At 38.2% G+C, this 21,326-nt stretch overlaps 1 protein-coding gene across 2 annotated transcripts in view; it reads right to left on the bottom strand.

Moving 5' to 3' along the window:
* Positions 1 to 1,153: 1,153 nt before the first annotated feature.
* LOC126248135 (acyl-CoA-binding domain-containing protein 5) overlaps positions 1,154 to 21,326 on the bottom strand; it is a 152,879-nt gene continuing 132,706 nt past the window's right edge. For both annotated transcript variants that reach the window (XM_049948827.1, XM_049948826.1), the window contains 5 exons: positions 18,582 to 18,739; positions 17,825 to 18,092; positions 9,770 to 9,933; positions 8,712 to 8,878; positions 1,154 to 2,738 (listed from right to left, as the gene is read on the bottom strand). In XM_049948827.1, the coding sequence (XP_049804784.1) occupies positions 8,735 to 8,878; positions 9,770 to 9,933; positions 17,825 to 18,092; positions 18,582 to 18,739 (734 nt within the window). In that variant the 3' untranslated portion in view covers positions 1,154 to 2,738; positions 8,712 to 8,734. The remainder of the gene's footprint in view (positions 2,739 to 8,711; positions 8,879 to 9,769; positions 9,934 to 17,824; positions 18,093 to 18,581; positions 18,740 to 21,326) is intronic.

Below are 21,326 nucleotides of genomic sequence, written 5' to 3'. Positions count from 1 at the left end.
AACCGTGAATGGGTTAGTGGTGGTGATAACGAGGTGGCACCTAAGACTATGGTTTGCCTTACACAGGTGGCATTTCCAACAGGATCTGTCATATTCTGTGGAAACACAGTGTGAAGAGTGTTTTTTGATCTCTATCTACGATTAGGGTCCTTTTAGTGTCTATAAAGAGTGATCTCAGTTTGCGTAAGTTGGATGTCATCATGGGCCAGACATCTTTGGCTGTATGGTGGCTCTAGTTTTGTGTGTGTGTGTGTGTGTGTGTGTGTGTGTGTGTGTGTTTGCATATGCGTATTATGGTACCTTCTGTACCCACAAAACAAACATTACAGAACCACCCCAGCCTGAACTACAACCTCGAAATACTACAGGTTAAATGCCGGATTGGGGCATTAGTGCATAATTTTAAAATAGCTAAAATTGTGACATGTTGGGTCACACAACCCACTATCTGAGACACACACACACACACACACACACCAACCACATCACAGCCATGACTTACGTCAGTATGAAGGGTCACATCACTGCTTGATATCACTTATAGACCATCTACAGTGCTCCAATGTGACCAGAGTGCTCTTTTAAATGAGTACCAAGTGATACATTGCAGGTAGCAGGGGAAGAACCACAGTGGTAATGACCAGGGAAAGGTCCCCAGACATTGGCACTGCAAGGATCTGTAGCCTCTGGGCTGTGGGCTCAATTCCAGGCCACAACTAGTAACGAAGGGTGAATCTTTTAAAATGCCAGTCACTTATGATAGTGAAACATCAGAAAAATCTTTAAACAAATGTTGGCAAAATGTCCTGAGATAAAGTCTAACAGGCAATACAGCAACAAGTGGCACAAAAGCTTCAACAATTTAACAGTGTGTAGTGTACACAAACTGCATTGTCCCATTCATGGTTGGAGACATACTGTGTTCTATTAAAATGCAGTTTTCCTTTTAACTCACAAAGGTGCCTGTATGCAGTGATTTTCTATGCTAAACGAGTATTGAGAAAGAGGTTTTTAATCATAAACAGAAATTATACAAAGCACAAGGGTGGTACAAAATTAGGTGGTTTTTTTTAGCAGTTTTCACAGTTAGGCAGAGAAAGGAGATTGAGGTTCATCTGCAGAATACCATGAGACAGTAAAATGATACATGTCATATTCGTCAATACATTTTATTTTGTTATTTGAAAAATTTAAACTCAATGAAAATATAACAAAAAATAGTGGAAGACTGAAATGATCTGCAGTATTTTTAACAACACTGCAGATAACAAAATTCTGTGTTTTGCAATTCAAACTTGCTCACTTCATGAAAAGTGCTTGTCTTGTAAATAATAATATTATTACTTCACTAAATTTTTTCTGCAGTTTATTTTAAAAGTAATTATGTCTGGTCAAGAGCAACACTTATTACAATACAGATATTTTTCAGAAAAAAAAATACAAGAATGAATCAACATTCAATTCTTGGCCATGCCAAGAATACCAATTGAGACTTTAAGGTGATGTTGTATTTCAGTCACTTTTCAGCCTGTTCATGGCTGTTTCTTATTACTAATAATAGTCTTTTGAACTAGTCACATTAAAACTTTTATTTAAAATATTTGTACTACTATAATTCCATGTAATTTAAAGTAGGAATACAAAATATAATTTTTAAAATACAAAGTCAGACATTACTTTTCAACATCACATTCACATTGGCAAATCAGTTCATCGTATACCCTTCTTCTTGGTGTTCCCTTCTCAACAGCCAAGGAATCAACACTAAGTAATAACTCAAAGACTAGCAGTCTCAATACTGGGCACCTTAAGACTAATTAAAGTCAGTAAAACGCACTACAAAATAAATGAGGCTGATATTCCAATTTCAGCAACATGTAAACACCATTTCACCTTTTGATTATTTTTTATTGTACTGAGAAAATAATCTTCCAGAAAGCCCTCTTCCATCCCAGTCACCTATAATTTCCACATATAATGTATGATACAAAGAAGTTATTTTAATTTTGTTTTGTTTTCTAAATGGTTATTATATTGCAGCCTCCATGAACTAAACAGTGTACAACACAAGTGGAAAATATTATTAAAGAGAACAACTCTTGCGCACAAGAAAACATTGTAGTTCTATTTTAGAACACATAAGAAATAATATAGCTGTGACAACATGAACAGAACATAGCAGAACAAAAGCTAATGAAGAAAGTCGGCAATATTCTGTGACCATTGTATAGGTGGTGCAATTTACTTTACACTTACATCCACCCAAGCCATGTTCAACTACTTTTTGCCCCCAAATGACCTTCAGACACCTATCATCATTTCCTCATACAAACAACAAACATTGTTACTAAGAAATACAAGAACCATTTTGGTACCAAATCAAAATACATAGGCAGGTGTCATGCTTAAACTGGTATCTGCTTGCTACAGAGATAGATAGATAGATAGATAGATAGAGAGAGAGAGAGAGAGAGAGAGAGAGAGAGAGAGAGAGAGAGAGATGGGGTAAAGGCAGTGGGGGGCAGGATATGGAGAAGGAATAACAATAGTTGATTCATGTTCATGTAGCAGAATATCCTATCACAAATACACTTTGCCTGCAGGTTTTTTCTCTACACAGCAGATACCAGTGTGGTGTGGCAGTGGAGATAGTTTCGTATCTGTAGCCTTTTAAAACTTTGTCCATCCTGAATGCTGACACTACACAGACTGTCCAGGCAAGGAGACACAACTGCTACCTGCAATGGAAAAAAAAATATTTTGTATGATATTTCTACGAACTATATTTACCATTTTGTGCGGAATTGCATTACAGTACAAACACAAAGCCTGCATTCACCAAAAAGTATGAAAAACTTTGCTAAATATTCTTTTATTGATACTGTCAAACAGCTTTTCAGAATTAAAAAGAAAGGGGGTGAAGGTACCAGATAAGACAGAATCTGAGACAAAATAAAGATTGTGCATAAAGGAAAAGGGAGAGGAAGTGGAAAGGTGAGGAGGGAGTATCAACAATGAAATGTACAAGCCACAGATATGAACTGTACAGTTGTGTATTAATTCAGTACCACTGCACAGACATGAAATACAAAAACAGAGCTAACAGGTTATCTGTCACCATAAAAAGTAACAACATTATAGACAGTCAAAGAGCTGTCTTGAGTCAACGTAAACAATCAAAAATAGCGAGATTCCAATAATGGTGATTTAAATGGTGGAAAATACTGCTGGTTTCAGAAAAAGTAACATAGTAATTTGTAAAAAAAATATTGAGCACTATTAGAGGGGAACGCAGGCATCATAGTAAGGAAACGTTGGCATAAATTTGCAAATGCAGTAGATGGCAGAGTAGTAAGCATATGTTATTTTGTGTTTCTTTTCTCACAAGCAGGTGAGAGTAAGTTGGAGAGAAGTAGGAGGATGGGTGAAGCTGAGGACCCAAGAAGTGGACACAACATAGACTACAGATGTTGACAGGCATACGAGGAAAGGAAGAGAGTAGGAGACAAAAATAATGAAAGGATGAAGAGGCAATGAAAAGACAACATCACTGTATAAATAGAATAGACCAAAGCAGGGAAAAAGTATGTGAGTGTTACAGAAGTTTGCAGAACAAGAATTTTTTCTAGAGCAAATTTTCAACCATGACTGATGATCTATCAAAACAAAAATTAGCTCCCACTTTCTGTGGCAGTAGTATAGAATTTTAACATTAAGACTGATCAAATTGCTCACATTTTCCCGTTTCGTGCTGCACAATATATAGTGCCACAGGAAACAAGCTTCCAACCTAATCATTTTGTTACTTTCAACCATAATGGCTATAATTGTGAACCGTGACTGTGTGGAATAATTATTTATTTCTAGTTTCTACTACCAGTCACTTTTTTATTTTATGTTTAATCCAACATAATACAATGCATTTCGAACATGTTCTGTTCATCTTCAGGTGTACATACATACGTAAACATACACACAGAGAAATGTTACTTAAAAATAAAGTTTTAAACTAATCTAGAACTACTTGTCCATTGTTTGTTACTGTAGCAGCTGGTGTGTGTGTGTGTGTGTGTGTGTGTGTGTGTGTGTGTGTGTGTGTGTGTGTGTGTGTGTGTGTGTGCGCGCGTGTGTATGTGGGTGGAGGGTGGGGGGGGGGGGGGGTGGAGGATGGGTAGGTGTATGGCTAGAAATCTAAATCAGTGATATCTTCTGCTGGTTTTCTTCCTTGTGGTTGACTATGTGTGATATCACAGCCTGTATAGGATGCAGAGAGATTTGTATCAGTTATGTGTTACGACAACAGTGTGAAAGGCTTTTATATGACAGTTGATCACTTACGATTTCATCGTCTTGCTGCTTCACTTGCATCACTGGTGTAATGGCGGGGCTGTTGATTGACATTACAGTATTGCACATTGTATTTTGTCACTGATAGGCAACGTAATTCACGGGACAAATTGCTTCGACGTTATGCACACAACACAAGATGGCGGACTGTAGCATGTCAGTCTGTATCGATTATCGAGGTTTTGTATAGATATTCTTGGTACTGACAGATTTGTAGTCAATTATTTACACTGACGTATCTTGAATCTATTGAGTTAGAACTGGCTTAAGACTGTTTAAGAATTCTGAGTTTTTGAATTCGGTTATTTCATTAAGAATGTTATCTCCATGCTTTGTATTATGTATGAAAATATCCATTTCTTCCATGATATCCATTGTTGTACTTTTTCCTATTTAGTGTAAAATTTCAAGGTTGTCTTCGATTTCTAAAGAGTGACCTGTGTCTTTAATGTGAGTTGCTACTGCTGATTTGTTACATTTATCAAGCCTGTAGCAGTCTAAATGTTCTTTGAATCGGCTTCTGAAATTTCTGCCTGTTTGGCCAAATTAATATTTATTACATAGGCTGCAGGTAATTTTGTAAACGCCAGATGCATCAAGACTTGTATCTGGTGGTTTTATATTGTGAATAAGCTTCCTACATAGGTTGTTGTTGGTGCCGAAGCTGATTTTTACTTCGGTGTTTTTGAACAGTCTTGCAAATTTGTCAGATACTATTCCAAGATATGGCATTTTTACATATTTGACTGCTGGGGAATTGTCAGTTGTGAGTGTAGTTTGATTTTGTTTGTTCAGTTTATTTTCTATCTGTTGCGACATGGTATTAATTAGAGAAGGATCATATCCATTGTTTATTGCAGTATATGTTATGGTTTCTATTTCTTGTTGGAGTTCTGTACGTTGAAGTGGAAGTTTTTGTGCTCTGTACAGCATTGATGCATAAGCAGCTTTTTTGTGGGAGGGGGGATGAGTAGAGGAGTTTGATATAGTGGTGTCAGTGCCAGTATGTTTTCTGTAAACATTGAAAGCTAACTTTTGGTTCTGTTTTGATATTTTTATGTCAAGAACAGGTATGGTGTTGTTTCCTTCCTGTTCAAGGGTGAATTGAGTATTTTTATGTAAGCTATTGAATTTGTTAAAAGGGTTTGTCACTTCATCCTCTGTGCCATAAAATAGAATGAGGGTGTCATTTACATATCTCTTATAGAATTTAACTTTGCTTGTGATGTTATCATTTAGTGTTGGAATTTTATTTTCTATATGGTTGATAAATATTTCAGCTAATAGGCGACTGAGAGGGCTTCCCATTGCTAGTCCTTGGACCTACTTGTAAATTTTATTGTTAAAAGAGAATTATGTGAGAGCACTAAATTAAGTACATCTACAAGTTGTAGACATGAGACCACTATCTCTGGCAGCTCTGACTGGGATGCCAAAATGTCTGAATGCATTCTGCGGTCTGAGCTGCCAGAGGTAGTGGTGACAATCATCTTTTGGGTTTGCAGCTCTTGTATTTCTTCCATGTTTGCAGTTAAAATTGTTGGCTATATGTTCCACCTTTTATGCAAAAAAATGTTTTTCCTTGTTACCCAAAAACGTTTCACCACCTCTGTGACATCATCAGTGGGTTTTGTTTATTGGACAACTGCAAAAGTGAATATATTTTAGGTTATAATTGATCTATGAAAATGAGACCTAATGACAGTTTTTGTTCTTACCTTGATTTTACATTATATGGTTTTGCAGGATCATCAGTATAATGTCCTGCACTGATAGGTTTCATCTGCAAGCCAGGCAATGTAAATGTGAATTTTATTAGCGAGTTAAACTATCCTTGATTTTTAAAAAATGTTATTTTGGTATCGCAACATGTTTTATGCATATATTTGTTATTGCTCACATTTAGTTGTGACTGATCCTCCTCCTTTCCCGTTCCAAGGGCACTGCAAAGCATGTATATTTAATGAACTTGGAATTGTTTCAGTTTTGCAATCGCCTTTTCACTTTGAAAAATGCAGTGTACATGATGTAGTTGTGTGTCTTAATACCGTCGGCATTCATTTGAACCCGAGTGAGTTTGGCATGGAACTTTAATTTTGTTTAGTTTTATGTTTCTTTTTCTGTGTGTAAGTAAGCTCTTTTAGCTGTTTGTGATGCCTTTTCTGTAAACTCAGGACATGGGAGACACTCATAGTCGAATTCAATAGATTCGGAATATATGTACTCACATTCAACACTTGCCAGTCAGTATACACAGGGTAAACATGCAGTAACTTTATAAAATAAGATATTCAGAACACCTTAGAGCCCTAAGAAGTAACAGCACCCATAGCACATTTGCTGACCACCTAATAGCCCATAATCATTATCCACCTACAATAGCAACAGACTTAAAAATACTGAAATCCAGCCACAGCTTACACCCCAAACAAACATTAGAAGACATTTTTAAATGAATACACTACACTGTGTAAAGGCACATTATTTAAAACATTAAAGGCACTTTACAGAAAAGAGAGCAAAGTGAAAAGGCAATTGCAAAACCAAAAATACACAAAAGGATCAGTCACAAAAAATGTGAGTAATAACAAATATATACACAAAACATGTTACCACACCAAAACCACATAAAAAAATTGGGGGATGGGTTAACTCACTGATAAAATTCACATTTACATTGTCTGGTTTGCAGATGACAAGCTATCAGTGCATGACACCATACAGATCACGCGCGCATGCTTTTCTTTTCTGATGGAGGCTTTGGCTGAAAGCTCACTGTGTAACAGTCTTTTCGTTGTGCCTGTCTGTAGCTCAGCATGTCATATTTATGCTGAGTAGTAATGTATCATTTCCTAATATTGCTTGTGAATAATGTCTTATTGATTAACTGTGAAAAACATGAGAAATACAACAAAATATGAAAGTTCAACTAGGAATGTCATGACGACAGAATAAATATAAACCTAGTGATAGAAAACATGACCCACTATGGAACAACTTGCAACTGATAGAGTTCACTATAAGCAGCCTACCATTTATTTAGATTATCTCGAGGCCTATGAGAAAGACAGGCTATTGCATGTATGTCACAGCATGTGACATGGAAGGTCCTACAAGTGCCAGTAGCCCTGTATGGCAGCGTGCAATTAACTATTTCCGACTAGTTTCGTAATTCTTGGCTGTGTGTTTAAATGCATGCAAGCTCTCGATAGCACACAACAAGTTAAGACTTTTAATGGATACATTTTCAATTACATATTGAATTTCCATGGGCCCTGCATGAAGCCAAACATTTGCGAAGTGTGGCAGACATGCTAACTAATATGAGATCACAAGTTCACTGCGCAGCCCATACTTCTTGTAGGCATTGAGATTATCTGTAACAACTTCACCATTAGTAGGCAATTTAATCGCAGATTCTGTACATATACCGTTATCTTGTTCTAGATGTTTGGCACAGTTTGCAGCTGGTGCAATATTTTTATCTGCCACCTTGCCTTTATGGAGGAGCACGATATTTTCAGAGGAGGTATAACAACATTTTTTAGAACAAAAATGCAAAGGCAGTAATATATAATCCACAAGGAGTAAGATTGGCAAAATCTCTTACTAGTACAAGGGGCCGAAAACCAGGTGAGATTCTACTGAAGTTATTATTCATTTTAGGACAAAGATTCTGATAATCATAAGCTTGTTGGGGGTGACATCATCTGAGACTACCTAGGACAACAAACACGAGTCTGAAAAGTTGGGCTGTGGTGTGACAACAAGAGTAATATTTCCCTACTGCTTGCAATTTCCAATGTATTTCGCTTCTACAATGCCAAACACACATTGTTGTATTGCACACAAAGTCTATAACATTTTCATATTTGTGGAATTTACACAGCATTACAATCTTGTTGCAAAGTAATGAGCTGTCCTTTATGCACCCAATGACACACACAATAGTATGGACATCATTAACATGCACCCTACCATGTTCCTCTTGTGGGTTTAGAGCAACACGTTTCAAAACATCAACGCAAACAATAATATAATATTTCACTGCAACATGTTGAGGAAGAAAGGAACATTAGGGTTCAACATCCTGCTAACAAAGAAGTTATTAAGAGACTGAGCACAAGCTCAGAACAGGGGATGGATTGTGGAAGGAAATTAGCTGTATCTTATTTACAGAACCATCCCAGCATTTGCCTTCAATGGTTTGAGGAAACCGCAGAAAATCTACATCTGGCAGGCTACATGAGAAATTGAACCTTGGCCCTTCTAAAATTGAGTCCACAGAGTGGCCACCAAACCACATCTCTAGGTATCCCATACTGAGACTTATAAGCAATAATGCTAGATTAAATAATACATACCACCAAAACACTTGCTTATCACATCAGAGCAAGCGTCTCTGTCGTCTCCTCTGAAGCCATAACACTGTAAAATGAAACACAATGGGCCACAGAATTACAAATACCGCAAATCCTGGAGGAACTTGACGAAATGGCCACCACCTTGGCATGTTGCGACTGGCTTCCTTCTGTAAAGACAAAAAAAAAAAAAAAGCAACTTATTAGCTGTGTAGTCATCCTGCCCGACCTCCCCCCTCCCTCCATTGTAATTATTCTATTTCTTCGTATTTAGTTTATTTTATTCCTATTTAATTTATTTATCTTTCAACCTGTGAGCCTTTCTTCCATTTATAATCTATTTATTATACTTTACTTCTACTTTTCTGTCAACTTGCAAATTTTGTCCTCCTCCTCCTCCTCCTCCTCCTCCTCCTCCTCCTCCCCCCTTTTTTTCCCTCCATGTCCATCTTTACTTCTCATTCTGTTTCTCCTCAATGATCTTTGAACTCTGAGCATTAGTGAGCAATGTGCAAGCCTATTTTTATCCATCAACTCTCTCTGAAACACTATTCTTTATCTTTGTCTCCCTTACTCCTTGTACAAGGTAAGTCCCTCTTACTATGGGTCTACTACATCTACATCTACATTTATACTCCGCAAGCCACCCAAATGTAGTAACCTGCTGGTGCCCTTCCTTCTTAACCACCACCACCACCACCACCACCACCACCACCACCACCACCACCACCACCACCACCAAAACCTTTTTTTTTTCTTCCCTGGAGAAGGTAAGCTTTGTTTCAAAGCTACGAGTGATTATTTTTAATTTTTTTTATCATCTGTCCTGGGAGTTGTCTCTCCTGAATGTAAGAACTAAACAAGCAAACTGTATCTGAATTTACCAATTCTATTCATATTCAGTTTTCTTTCATATACGTTTAAGATAAATCTATCTCATTTAACTGGAGTAATCCTAGAAATGAATCTGCTTAATTTTATTTCCATATAATATTAATTAGTTACTATACTTGTTATTTGACTGTATACTGCACAGCATGCAGTGTAACAATACTACTTACTCGAATTGTTGAGACAGTGTGCTCTAGATTTCCCATCCGGCCACAAACATCATTCAAATCTTTCTGCAACTGAACTACAGCTGTTCTTAATTTATCAGTGACTTCCAATGGTTCTAGCAGCTTCTGTAGTGTTTCTTCTGCAGTCTCTGGAATACACTGATCATCTGTTGATAAATAAACTAATATATGTCTGCTCAAAACGTATATTTAAGAAACCAACACAAAATTGTTACTTAAATATATTGCAATTTAGTTTAATAACAAACACTAAAAAGAAATTGTCTAGAACATTGGAATCAATGTGGGCACATTAAAAATAAAGCAATAATTCATTTCTATAAGGATTTCAGATGAAATTGCCGTGCTTTTGTTTAGGGAATCATTTAGGGTTTCTCTCCAAGTACTTAGGGAACCCATGGAAAATTGACATTGGGATTTCTGGACTGGGATTTACATATCACTTCTTGCAGATCTAAATTCAGTGTTTTAACAATGAACTTGTTCAAAAGCTTTGAGAATTAATTTTTTGAAGTTGTAGAGAGAGCTCTAAGTTGAACAGGAAATAAGATCTAAACATAATGCAAACAGTGCAAGGTACAAAATGAGCAACTATGGAATCTATATTAAATCTGTTTTACTATATCAACCTGAAGACTGAAATTTTACAGATTTTGTTACAGGAAATATTATTGTACCAATGACTAATTACAATCTGATATATGGAATATGGGATAGTACCAGTATTTGCCTATGAATAATTGCAAAATACTCGGTAGCAATTATATACACAATAAGTCGAGCAATTATATTGCACTGGCACGTGAATTGGTCAGGACAGTGTAGCTGTAAACATGATTTAAATTGAACCTGGAAGGTTTTTGTTGCCAAAAACTACTGCCTGTATTATACTAGTATATTTAACACTCCATTTACTAAACAATTCAGCTCTGTCTGTGCTCAGGGTTACAAACTTGCAATTACTCACATTTAGCACTGTGTGCTGGCTTCCAATCACAACCTCATTATTGAATGTGGTATATGAGTCTGGTGACTACATGACAAGTTGCTGGAGATGCAGAATATTTTGGAATACTGGCACCATCATGTCTCCAAATTATATACTTGTTACTCCTAATATCCACCTACGAAAGAAATCAGTGGGCTGTTGAGGATCCATCTAAATGGCTAGGGGGATTCAGTGGAGTTGCTAAGTACAATAGGCAGTATATGTCTACTTTGACACACTAGTCAAGTAGTAGCTCAAGAGCAACTGAGACATGCTCAATAGATACAAAATGCACAGCTACAGATGTGAAGGGTATCTTCACAATAGAGAACTTTTTCGAGTGGTGCCACTAGATTAATACAATGTGCTACAAAAGAGTAGCCCTAAAGAAGTTTGACAAATTTCCAAATGTCCTGTGACATTGTTAGAACAACATCAGGTTATTACATCCAATATAAGCAAACAGTAAAAAAGAATAGGTACTGAAATTTCTGACCTTAACTGGTATCAACTCCAGGCAACAGGAGGCAGCACCAGTGGTTCAACAAGAGGTGCATCAATCTTTGTTACCCCTCTCTATTATTGATTATTCATTGACGTGAGACTTACACAATAGCTATCAAACAACAGACAAGCTTCCTAGTAATCTAAGCATAAAAGTCACATAGCCAATTAAAATGTAGAGCTGATACCTGGAGCACAGTGGAAAATACATTGCATTTTCGATGGGCACAAAAACACTGTTGACACGAAAGCAAAAGACTGCTTGACAAATATGCCATGAGATATCGACTATTACAATATCATCCACACTAGCCTATTGTAAGTGAACAATGCCAGACTTCAGGATGAAGACCATGATTTGTTTCCTGGCTGAGGACACTTCCAATTGGGCTGCAGTTATTGCAAGTTCTCATGTAAAGGTTCTAGCAGTTACAATGAGGAAATCTTAAAACAGGGTCATCATATGTAGGTGAGGCCACCACAGACGGAAATCATCCATGAAAGGAAATTCCACAAATATCTTCATTAAAAATCTTCCTGTCTGTGTACTAGTAGACTCTGTGGCTTTCTTTTCTGTCATATTTGATGTCTGTCAACAAAGGCTGAAAAAGACTATTTTCTGAGGTTCAACAGACACACACACTGTTGAATGTTTTGAACAAAAAATATGTCAGTCAACTGGAACACAATTCAGAATAACATCAGTGACCGAACAAGGCCTTTTAAATTTTTTAATCTTCCAGATATTTCAGGCATTAGAAGCAATTATAAGGTAAAGAAGATTGGAGCTCCAAACTGATTAAGTGATGTCACTAAGTTTGAGTAACAAAACTATTCTTGGCAGTTGTGGACAACTGAAGATATTACTATGCCACAGTTCTCTACACGATAAAATACAGTCAAAAATTCAGAATTGCAGCTGAACTGTAACCGATTATGAAAGAGCACTCACACTCACGAAAGAAACTTACATTTCAGTGTTTATCTTCAGTATAAAAATTGGATGGCAGCAACACTGGACTGTTGATTGCTTGAAACAACCACAACTCACCTCTAATGGTGTTTGCCGAGTAACAGAAAAATCAGCACAGGAAGGTCAGCCCAGCTTCATTGAAAAAATATCATTACAAGGATAGCTACTACGCAAGCGCCAGTATTTCCCGTCTCAACCGGGGAGACACACCGATAGGTATTTCTTGTGCACACTGTTCTGCAGCCTCAAATTGTGTGAGAAGAATGCTGTTGAAATAAGGTCCACCAGAACAGCTTTTATTATATTTTATTTCCCACCACCAGTTTTGAGCGATGGGTCATTCTCAGGTGGCACCTAGATACAATCAAACTATTATCAGAATATATACAGTTCTTTGTTGTATTATAATTATAACATATGGTATAAGATCTTAAACGTTATGTTTAAGACATAATCTACTTTTGTTTTGTCATATTTGTGAATGTAGGCAAAAATTATAATACAACAAAAAGTTGTACATTTACATATGTATAAATATACAGTGTGGTCCATTGATCGTGACCGGGCCAAATATCTCACGAAATAAGCATCAAATGAAAAAACTGCAAAGAATGATACTCGTCTAGCTTGAAGGAGGAAACCAGATGGCGCTATGGTTGGCCCGCTAGATGGCACTGCCATATGTCAAACAGATATCAACTGTGTTTTTTTAAAATAGGAAACCCCATTTTTTATTACATATTCATGTAGTACATAAAGAAATACGAATGTTTTAGTTGGACCACTTTTTTCGCTTTGTCACAGATGGCGCTGTAATAGTCAAAAACGTACAAGTACATGGTATCACATAACATTCCACCAGTGTGGACGGTATTTGCTTCATGATACATTACCCGTGTTAAAATGGACCATTTACCAATTGCGGTAAAGGTCGATATCGTGCTGGTGTGTGGCTATTGTGATCAAAATGCCCATCGGGCGTGTGCTATGTATGCTGCTCGGTATCCTGGAAGACAACATCCAAGTGTCTGGACCGTTCGCCAGATAGTTATGTTATTTAAGGAAACAGGAAGTGTTCAGCCACATGTGAAACATCAACCATGACCTGCAACAAATGATGATGGCCAAGTAGGTGTTTTAGCTGCTGTCGCGGCTAATCCGCACATCAGTAGCAGACAAATTGCGTGAGAATCGGGAATCTCAAAAACGTCGGTGTTGAGAATGCTACATCAACATCGATTGCACCCGTACCATATTTCTATGCACCAGGAATTGCTTGGCGACGTCTTTGAACGTCGTATAAAGTTCTGCCACTGGGCACAAGAGAAATTACGGGACGATGACAGATTTTTTGCATGCGTTCTGTTTAGCGACGAAGCGTTATTCACCAACAGTGGTAACGTAAATCAGCATAATATGCACTATTGGGCAATGGAAAATCCACGATGGCTGCGACAAGTGGAACATAAGCAATCTTGGCCCCCATTTTATCGATGGCAATCTAAATGGTGCAATGTATGCTGATTTCCTACGTAATGTTCTACTGATGTTACTACAAGATGTTTCACTGCATGACAGAATGGTGATTTACTTCCAACATGATGGATGTCCGGCACTCAGCTCGCTTGTGGTTGAAGCGGAATTGAATAGCATATTTCACGACAGGTGGAAAGGTCGTCGAAGCACCCTATCACAGCCCGCATATTCACCAGATCTGACGTCCCTGGATTTCTTTCTGTGGGGAAAGTTTAAGGATATTTGCTATCGTGATCCACTGACAATGCCTGACAACATGCGTCAGTGCATTGTCAATGCATGTGCGAACATTATGGAAGGCGAACTACTCGTTGTTGAGAGGAATGTCGTTAGACGTATTACCAAATGCATTGAGGTTGACTGACATCATTTTGAGCATTTATTGCATTAATGTGGTATTTACAGGTAATCACGCTGTAACAGCATGAATTCTCAGAAATGATAAGTTCACAAAGGTACATGTATCACATTGGAACAACCGAAATAAAATGTTCAAATGTACCTACATTCTGTATTTTAATTTAAAAAAACCTACCTGTTACCAACTGTTTGTCTAAAATTGTGAGCCATATGTTTGTGACTATTACAGCGCCATATATCACAAAACGAAAAAGTGGTCCAACTAAAACATTCATATTTCTTTATGTACTACACGAATATGTAATAAAAAATTGGGGTTCCTATAAAAAAAAAAAACAACAACAACAACACACAGTTCATATCTGTTTGACATATAGCAGCACCATCTAGCGGGCCAACCATTGCGCTATCTGGTTTCCCCCTCCAAGCTAGACAAGTTTCAATCTTTGTAGTTTTTTTTGTTTGATACTTATTTCGTGAGATAATTGGCCTGGTCACAATCAATGGACCACCCTGTATATGCTGATTATAGCTTATTGTATCTATGTGCTTTCAAATTTGAATGAGAAACAAGACAGAATAGACAATGCAAGGAGAAATACTGTATCAATAATCAGGTCATTCACCCATTAGTGCTCAAGAAGGATTCCCCCTTCCAAGAAACAGGTAATTCCCAATAAAGTGGAGAAGGTGCTACAAGGTGAGATCATTCAATCGTCCGATAGCCCACTATCCTCTCCTGTGGCCCTCATGAAGAAGGGTTGTTTCGGAGAAATGAGACCGCAGACAGCGAGGTCATCGGTCGCATCGGATTAGGGAAGGACGGGGAAGGAAGTCGGCCGTGCCCTTTGAAAGGAACCACCCCGCCATTTGCCTGCAGCGATTTAAGGAAATCACGGAAAACCTAAATCAGGATGGCCAGACACGGTATTGAACCGTCGTCCTCCCGAATGTGAGTCCAGTGTCTAACCACTGCGCCACCTCGCTCGGTGGCCCTCATGAAGAAAAAAGATGGCACATGGTATATCTGGTTTGGTAACCAATGATAGAAACATATCATCAGAGAGTACATCTATACATTGCTGTAAGTCAGTGACATCTCAGACTGTTGGAAACATTAGTATTATTTCTCCACAGATACACAATTTCACTACTAACAGATTATGCTGACCGAGAAACGATGGCCTCTAAAAATACAATGTTATGTTGGGTGACCTACGCAATGTTGCTGGCACCCAAAAACACATGGTGCATAATATACTTTATCTGTTCAATCGGCAAGCTGCATGTTATTCACTACTGTAATGGACTACCATTCTTTATGTTGACTGACCAGCACGAAGAATCAATCAGGATAACTACCATGGTGGACTATTGGGCAAATTAGAATGATTTGGTATACGAGAGTGAAAGTAAAAATTAATGTGCTGACAGTCATTCAGCAATACACTGAAAGAACCTGCCAATACCCTGAAAGAACCTGCCAAGGACAAAATACATGTCATCACTGCATTAAAAGACATTAAGAATGGAAAGGGGAAGATACTACAAAAGGAAGATACTATCAAAGTGTAACTCCAGTTAATGGATGCAGCAGTGCATACAAAAAATTACAATTAAGTACGATGAATATGACTGCTTGTCCAAATTCATTACGGCCAACTACTTTGAAGGTGTTTTATGACACTCCACCTAATTACCCTGAGACTTGGTACAATACTAGACAAAATTTGACACAAATATCACTGGCCAGACCTGTAAACACTACGTTAAGAGTTTTAGATAATTCATGTGTTTCACTTACCAATGGGACATCTGGTGACTATTCCACCTGAATTTGCCTCATTTTAGAAAACTGAACCTGATCTCTTGAGGGAATACCTTCACTTGACAAATGGGAATCCATGGTCAATAGTGTGAACCAACTGTCTTAGGCCTTACATTGCCACCAAGATAATGTTGACTTCTGTGGCTGTAAAAACTGCAGACTTCCTTGTGGAAGACATTACTCTGAATCACTAAGCCCCAGCTGTAATAATCTGTGATGTGTAAAACAAGTGCCTGAAATGATTTCACATTGTAATAAAGAGTCACTATGGCATTTTCTTTAAGAAATTCAGGAAAACCATATACAGCGTAAATCTGAATGACCAGATGGGGATTTGAACTCTGTTCCTTTTGGTATGGAGTTGACATTCTTAATCACTCCATCAAGAAGGTGAGAAGGTTCAAGTACTATCACGTGAAGGCCACACAAGAAGTTCAGGATGAAGACTATTAAACAGCAAAACACTGTTTTCCGAGTAAGGGAAGCACATTCTCAAAGCCTTTGTGTCATTTAGTATTGTAGCACTTAAGAGTCACTGACTGACATTGTACTGGTCCCAAGTTCAATTCAAAACTGTTGCCTGAATGTGTACCTTAACATATGAGAAATTTAGAATAGTCCAAAAGTTTCTTATTAACAGAATGCTTATGTAATTCCAAAAACTCAATGTTATATATAAATTAGGAGCACATTTCACTCACTAGGTATTTATCTGTGACATGCAATACATATTCTTTCACTAATCAATAAACCAGCCCTCAAATTTTATACAAAATCCTGGTGTGTATGTGTCATTATTTCAAATCATGTCATAACCATCCATATAACACAATCTAAAGTATTAGGAACATAAAATATGAAGAATTGTGACATGCTTTAATTGGGCCACTGCCTCATGAACCAAAACCTGAATAAACTTTTCAACTATGGTAAGCCTCACTTGTGTAATGTCTCAAAATAAGTAGAACTTCTAGCATTACATTAGAATCAATAATAGCCCTGTCATGAATAATTAAAAGTGCTAGCAACACTTGACCTAGGAGTTCACAGTAGCTAAACTGCACAGATTTAACTGCACCAGCTTCCACAAAGAATAACTTCATAGGTCATAATATTGAGAGACACTTTCTATGCCTTTGATTCTCAAACAAATTTGTCAATTTGATTGAATAATAGCTGCATGGTGGTGTTCTCCTTCCATTGCTACCTCTGAAAGTTTGCCATGTTTCTATCTCAAATATTTGTTTGTTTACGAAACAGTTGTTTGCAACAGGAGAAAGTATGAAATTTGGCACACTGATAAGAAATGTGAAAATGGCGAAGAAAATGCTCCACAAAAATGTACACCAATGGTGTGTATTACAACATGAACAAATGAAGATTATGAGGAAATGTATGATAGAGTGACAAACAGACTGCAGACTAAGTAGTTACCAAATTGCATTTTCTATTTTTTTAATTACTCTTACCACTGACCTAAAATAACATCCTTCACAGCATGAACTGTACTTTCATATTCCACACACTGCACCAGCTGTGAAGTTTCTCAAGAATTCTTCTGGAAATATAATACTGATATAAAACCATTTCTGGTTTTTTGCCACGTAAAATTACAACAGATTTCAGCTTCTGAAGATGGAGGTTCACGTAAAACAGTTCTTGTTTATTGCAAAAACAGTAAGAGACAAGTAGCACAAAAATTTGCAATGGTAAGTAATACAAGATCAGGTGGAAAATATTAGTTTCGCCTGAGTCTTAGTCCATGCTGTCAGTACATGGTAGTCTTTCTGATAAAGGAATGAAGAGTAGTAAAATATGTGAAGTATAATGCAATATCAAAGTGCTTACCTGTTTGTATATTTACTCGTTGATTGTTACGTTCACGAGAACGTCCTCTTTCCTGGTACGATGCTCTGGCATTTTGACATGCAGCCTCTATAGATTCAGGGTTATGCCTACCCTTCAGACTACTTGGCTTCTTTTTATAACCATTTGAGACTACAGAAGGCTGATCAGTGTAGTGAGGATCACTTCCATTAACAGCATCATTCATGGTTGGTGGTGGTCTAATTGTAACTTTTAGTGCTGTTTCTTTAGAGGTATTGTCTGGTTCTGCCTGCATAAGTAAAATTATTTTGAAATTTTAAAATTTTCAGAGTTTAAAAGTCTTCAAAAATCTGAAGCATATACATAAAAACATATCAGAGTTTGGGATGAAAAATGTTATGCAAAAATCCAGTAACCAATAAAACAACTCGATATGTTACTATTTAACCATGAGCAAACCTCCAAGTTTATTTCTGACAGACTTTCATTAATAGAACTAATTCTGCTGCATGACTCCACAGGGACATAGGTATATTATGGTACTTATATAGACAAACTAACTACAAATATTATTATAATTTAAGCCACAACAAATTATAAAGTAAAGAAGGCTCATAAACACATTTCATCTTGTATCAAAATGTAAATTTTCAATTCAGAATTAAAAAGTACAGATCATCTTATATTGGATATTGGTGCAGTCAAAGGTACATTTTAAATTAACACTGTTGTACACATCAAACTGTATTCTGAAGATGCGTATGGCCAATGACTGTACCTCAACTGTGTCAATGAACTCTTCATCGTCATCCTCATCCATCTCATCTAGTTGTGGTGAAGGACTGTAGCTGCTTGCTGGACTTGTTTCAAGACTTGATGTCAAAGGATGGCCATTTGTTGTAATTTGTATTCTGCTGGGTGATGCCTCTCTTGATGCTACCAAAATAAGCAAATTAATTTGATTCATTTTATTATACTTGGCCTAACATAACAAGTAACATACAGCCACTTACATATATTAAAAATTTTGCTTAATCATTCTCATAATAATAATTATGTGGGGACTACAGCATGCACAAATATGACAGAAATGATACTGACAAAATTGATGAGATTAATATGATAACTGAAATTCTGGACAGAGTATAAACAGTGGCATCAGGGAAACAAGGAGCTGAGGAACAACTAAGATGGGAGACAATAGCAGCAGAGGGTCGGAATATGTGGTCAGAGTTCACCGAAATGCAGGCACAGGAACATGTGTGTTTTACACAGTGATGGATACAAAGAGGAGAGCAGAGAAGAGTTGAGGGGGAAGCAAAAGAGAGGAGTGGAGGTGAGGAGAGGGATGGGAAAAGGAGGGGCAACAAGAGGTAGAGCAGCAGTAATATCGAAGGGGGCATTGCGTGAGAAGGGGTGGGAGCAGAGGGATGGCAACAGACAACAGAAGTGAGGAGAGTGCGGTAGGTGGGGGGGGGGGGGGGAGGAGCGAGGCCGGCACGGTATGTTCGGGGGGGGGGGGGGGATGGTGGGAGCGAGGCCGGCGCGGGTGGTGGGAGCGAGGCCGGCGCGGGTGGTGGGAGCGAGGCCGGCGCGGGTCGGGGGGGGGGGGGGGGGGGGAGCGAGGCCGGTGTGGAGGTGGGAGTGCGCCCGGCATGGCAGGCAGAGATGGGTTGGGTGGATATTAAGAACAGGTGTTACACTAATGTCCCTCATATGCATATAACTCATGTGGCAAAACGTTGGTTGTAGAAGTGGTTTTAAGGGATGTTTTGGACATTTCTCATTTAACAGCACACTAAATGATTGCAACAGCCTGACAGAAGGTATAGATCTGTTGCTCCAGTCTATGGTGAAGCTGTACAACAAGGAGTGATCTTATATGGTTGGTTAGTTGAATTCGGTTGACTATTAGCAGAATCAGAATCTGTGTAATGGACAACTGATTTTGTATAAAAGAAACATTTGATAAAGTTTCAAATAACCTCTGTCGATATGACACGATTACTAAATCTTTTTATTTTTTCTTTACTTTATCGACAATTTGTTGTTGTTGTTGTTGTTGTTTGGGAAACAACCAGAGCCCCTAGTGAAAATAGAAAGCACTGAAGCAGAAATCATTACAGATGCTAAAAGTGGACTAAAGCCAGAGACAAGTGCAGCCAAAGTTTTTATCATAGACCCACCAGTGGTCAGAGAGGATAAGACTAAATTCAGTTGGTGGTATCATGTGTGTTGCTGTAACACACAGTTTCTCTTGTGGTGAAATATGAGTGGACAGTTGTTGTGAGTTGGGACAGGTAAACGTAGATGATACAGTTGTGGAAAAGTTGGCAGAAAGTGGAAGTCTCATTTTGAATAGGTGCGAGTGATGGCTATCCGTGCCTTCTTGTTGCTGCATGCCCCACTGGAGCTACAATGCAACTGTGCCAAGCAACCAACTGCTACACATCAGCACGGATACAGCACTGAAATAGCAGGGCCGTCGACATCACGTGCTACACACAATTTCACAAACACTCGGACAAAGAATACGACCAATGATAAAGCAGTGACTGTACAATCACAAGGACAAACCACGAGTTGAGACACACACTGCCGACCCATTAGTGATCAGTGAGCAAATACACGTTATCGTGTAAGACGACCAACCGACGATTGACCGAGACTGTCCCCAATCAGTTCTAGCTGGTGACGACTTCAATCTACCCTTGATAGGCTGGCGAAATAGTGTGGTTAGTTGGTAGTAGACATAAAACACGGTCTGAAATTGTACTAAATTCTTTCTCCAAAAATTAGTTTGAGCAACTGTTTCAGAAGCCAATTCAAACTGTAAATGGTTGTGATAATATACTAGACTTCTTAGCAACAAACAAAAAATCAAGCAAATTGAGAACATCAAGATGGATGCATAGATTAGTGACCACAGAGTCTTTGTAGTGAGGCTAAATTTCTAACATTGAAGTCCACCAATAATAAATGAAAATTATTTCTATTTAAAAAAGCAGATAAAAATGTGCTCGACACCATCACATGAGTCAGTCCCCACTCCTCCGAAACTAACTATTTAAGCATAGAGCAGATTGAGGCGTGCGTGGCTAGTCTTCATGCCATCTCTTATTTAACATCCTGTTTTCACCGTACTACCACCTCGTTATGATAATTTCAATTACTGATGTCACTAAGTTCCTGCCTTGCCGGCCCGTGAGCGGCAGCAGTAGCAGTGCTTATCGATATAGGCCTTGCCGTATTATTTTTGCTGGACTGCTATTACTTCCAGGTTATGGTGCGTCGTCGGGAGGAGTTGGAACGTGCCAGCAGTGGAGTTCGGAACAGCCAGTCGGACAGTTGGGATACGGCAGAAGTTCGGTCAGGTTGGAGCGGCAGGGAAGTTCGGATAGCCATGACTCGCCCGACGGTTGCTGACACACACGGCTTCAGTGGGGACAGTCTCGGTCGATCGTCGGTTGGTCGTCTTACACGATAACGTGTATTTGCTCACTGATCACTAATGGGTCGGCAG

Source organism: Schistocerca nitens, chromosome 3 (assembly GCF_023898315.1).
Source record: "Schistocerca nitens isolate TAMUIC-IGC-003100 chromosome 3, iqSchNite1.1, whole genome shotgun sequence".
Lineage (NCBI taxonomy): Eukaryota > Metazoa > Arthropoda > Insecta > Orthoptera > Acrididae > Schistocerca > Schistocerca nitens.
The sequence above is the reverse complement of the archived record's forward strand: the minus strand, read 5'-3'. Positions and strand labels throughout refer to the sequence as shown.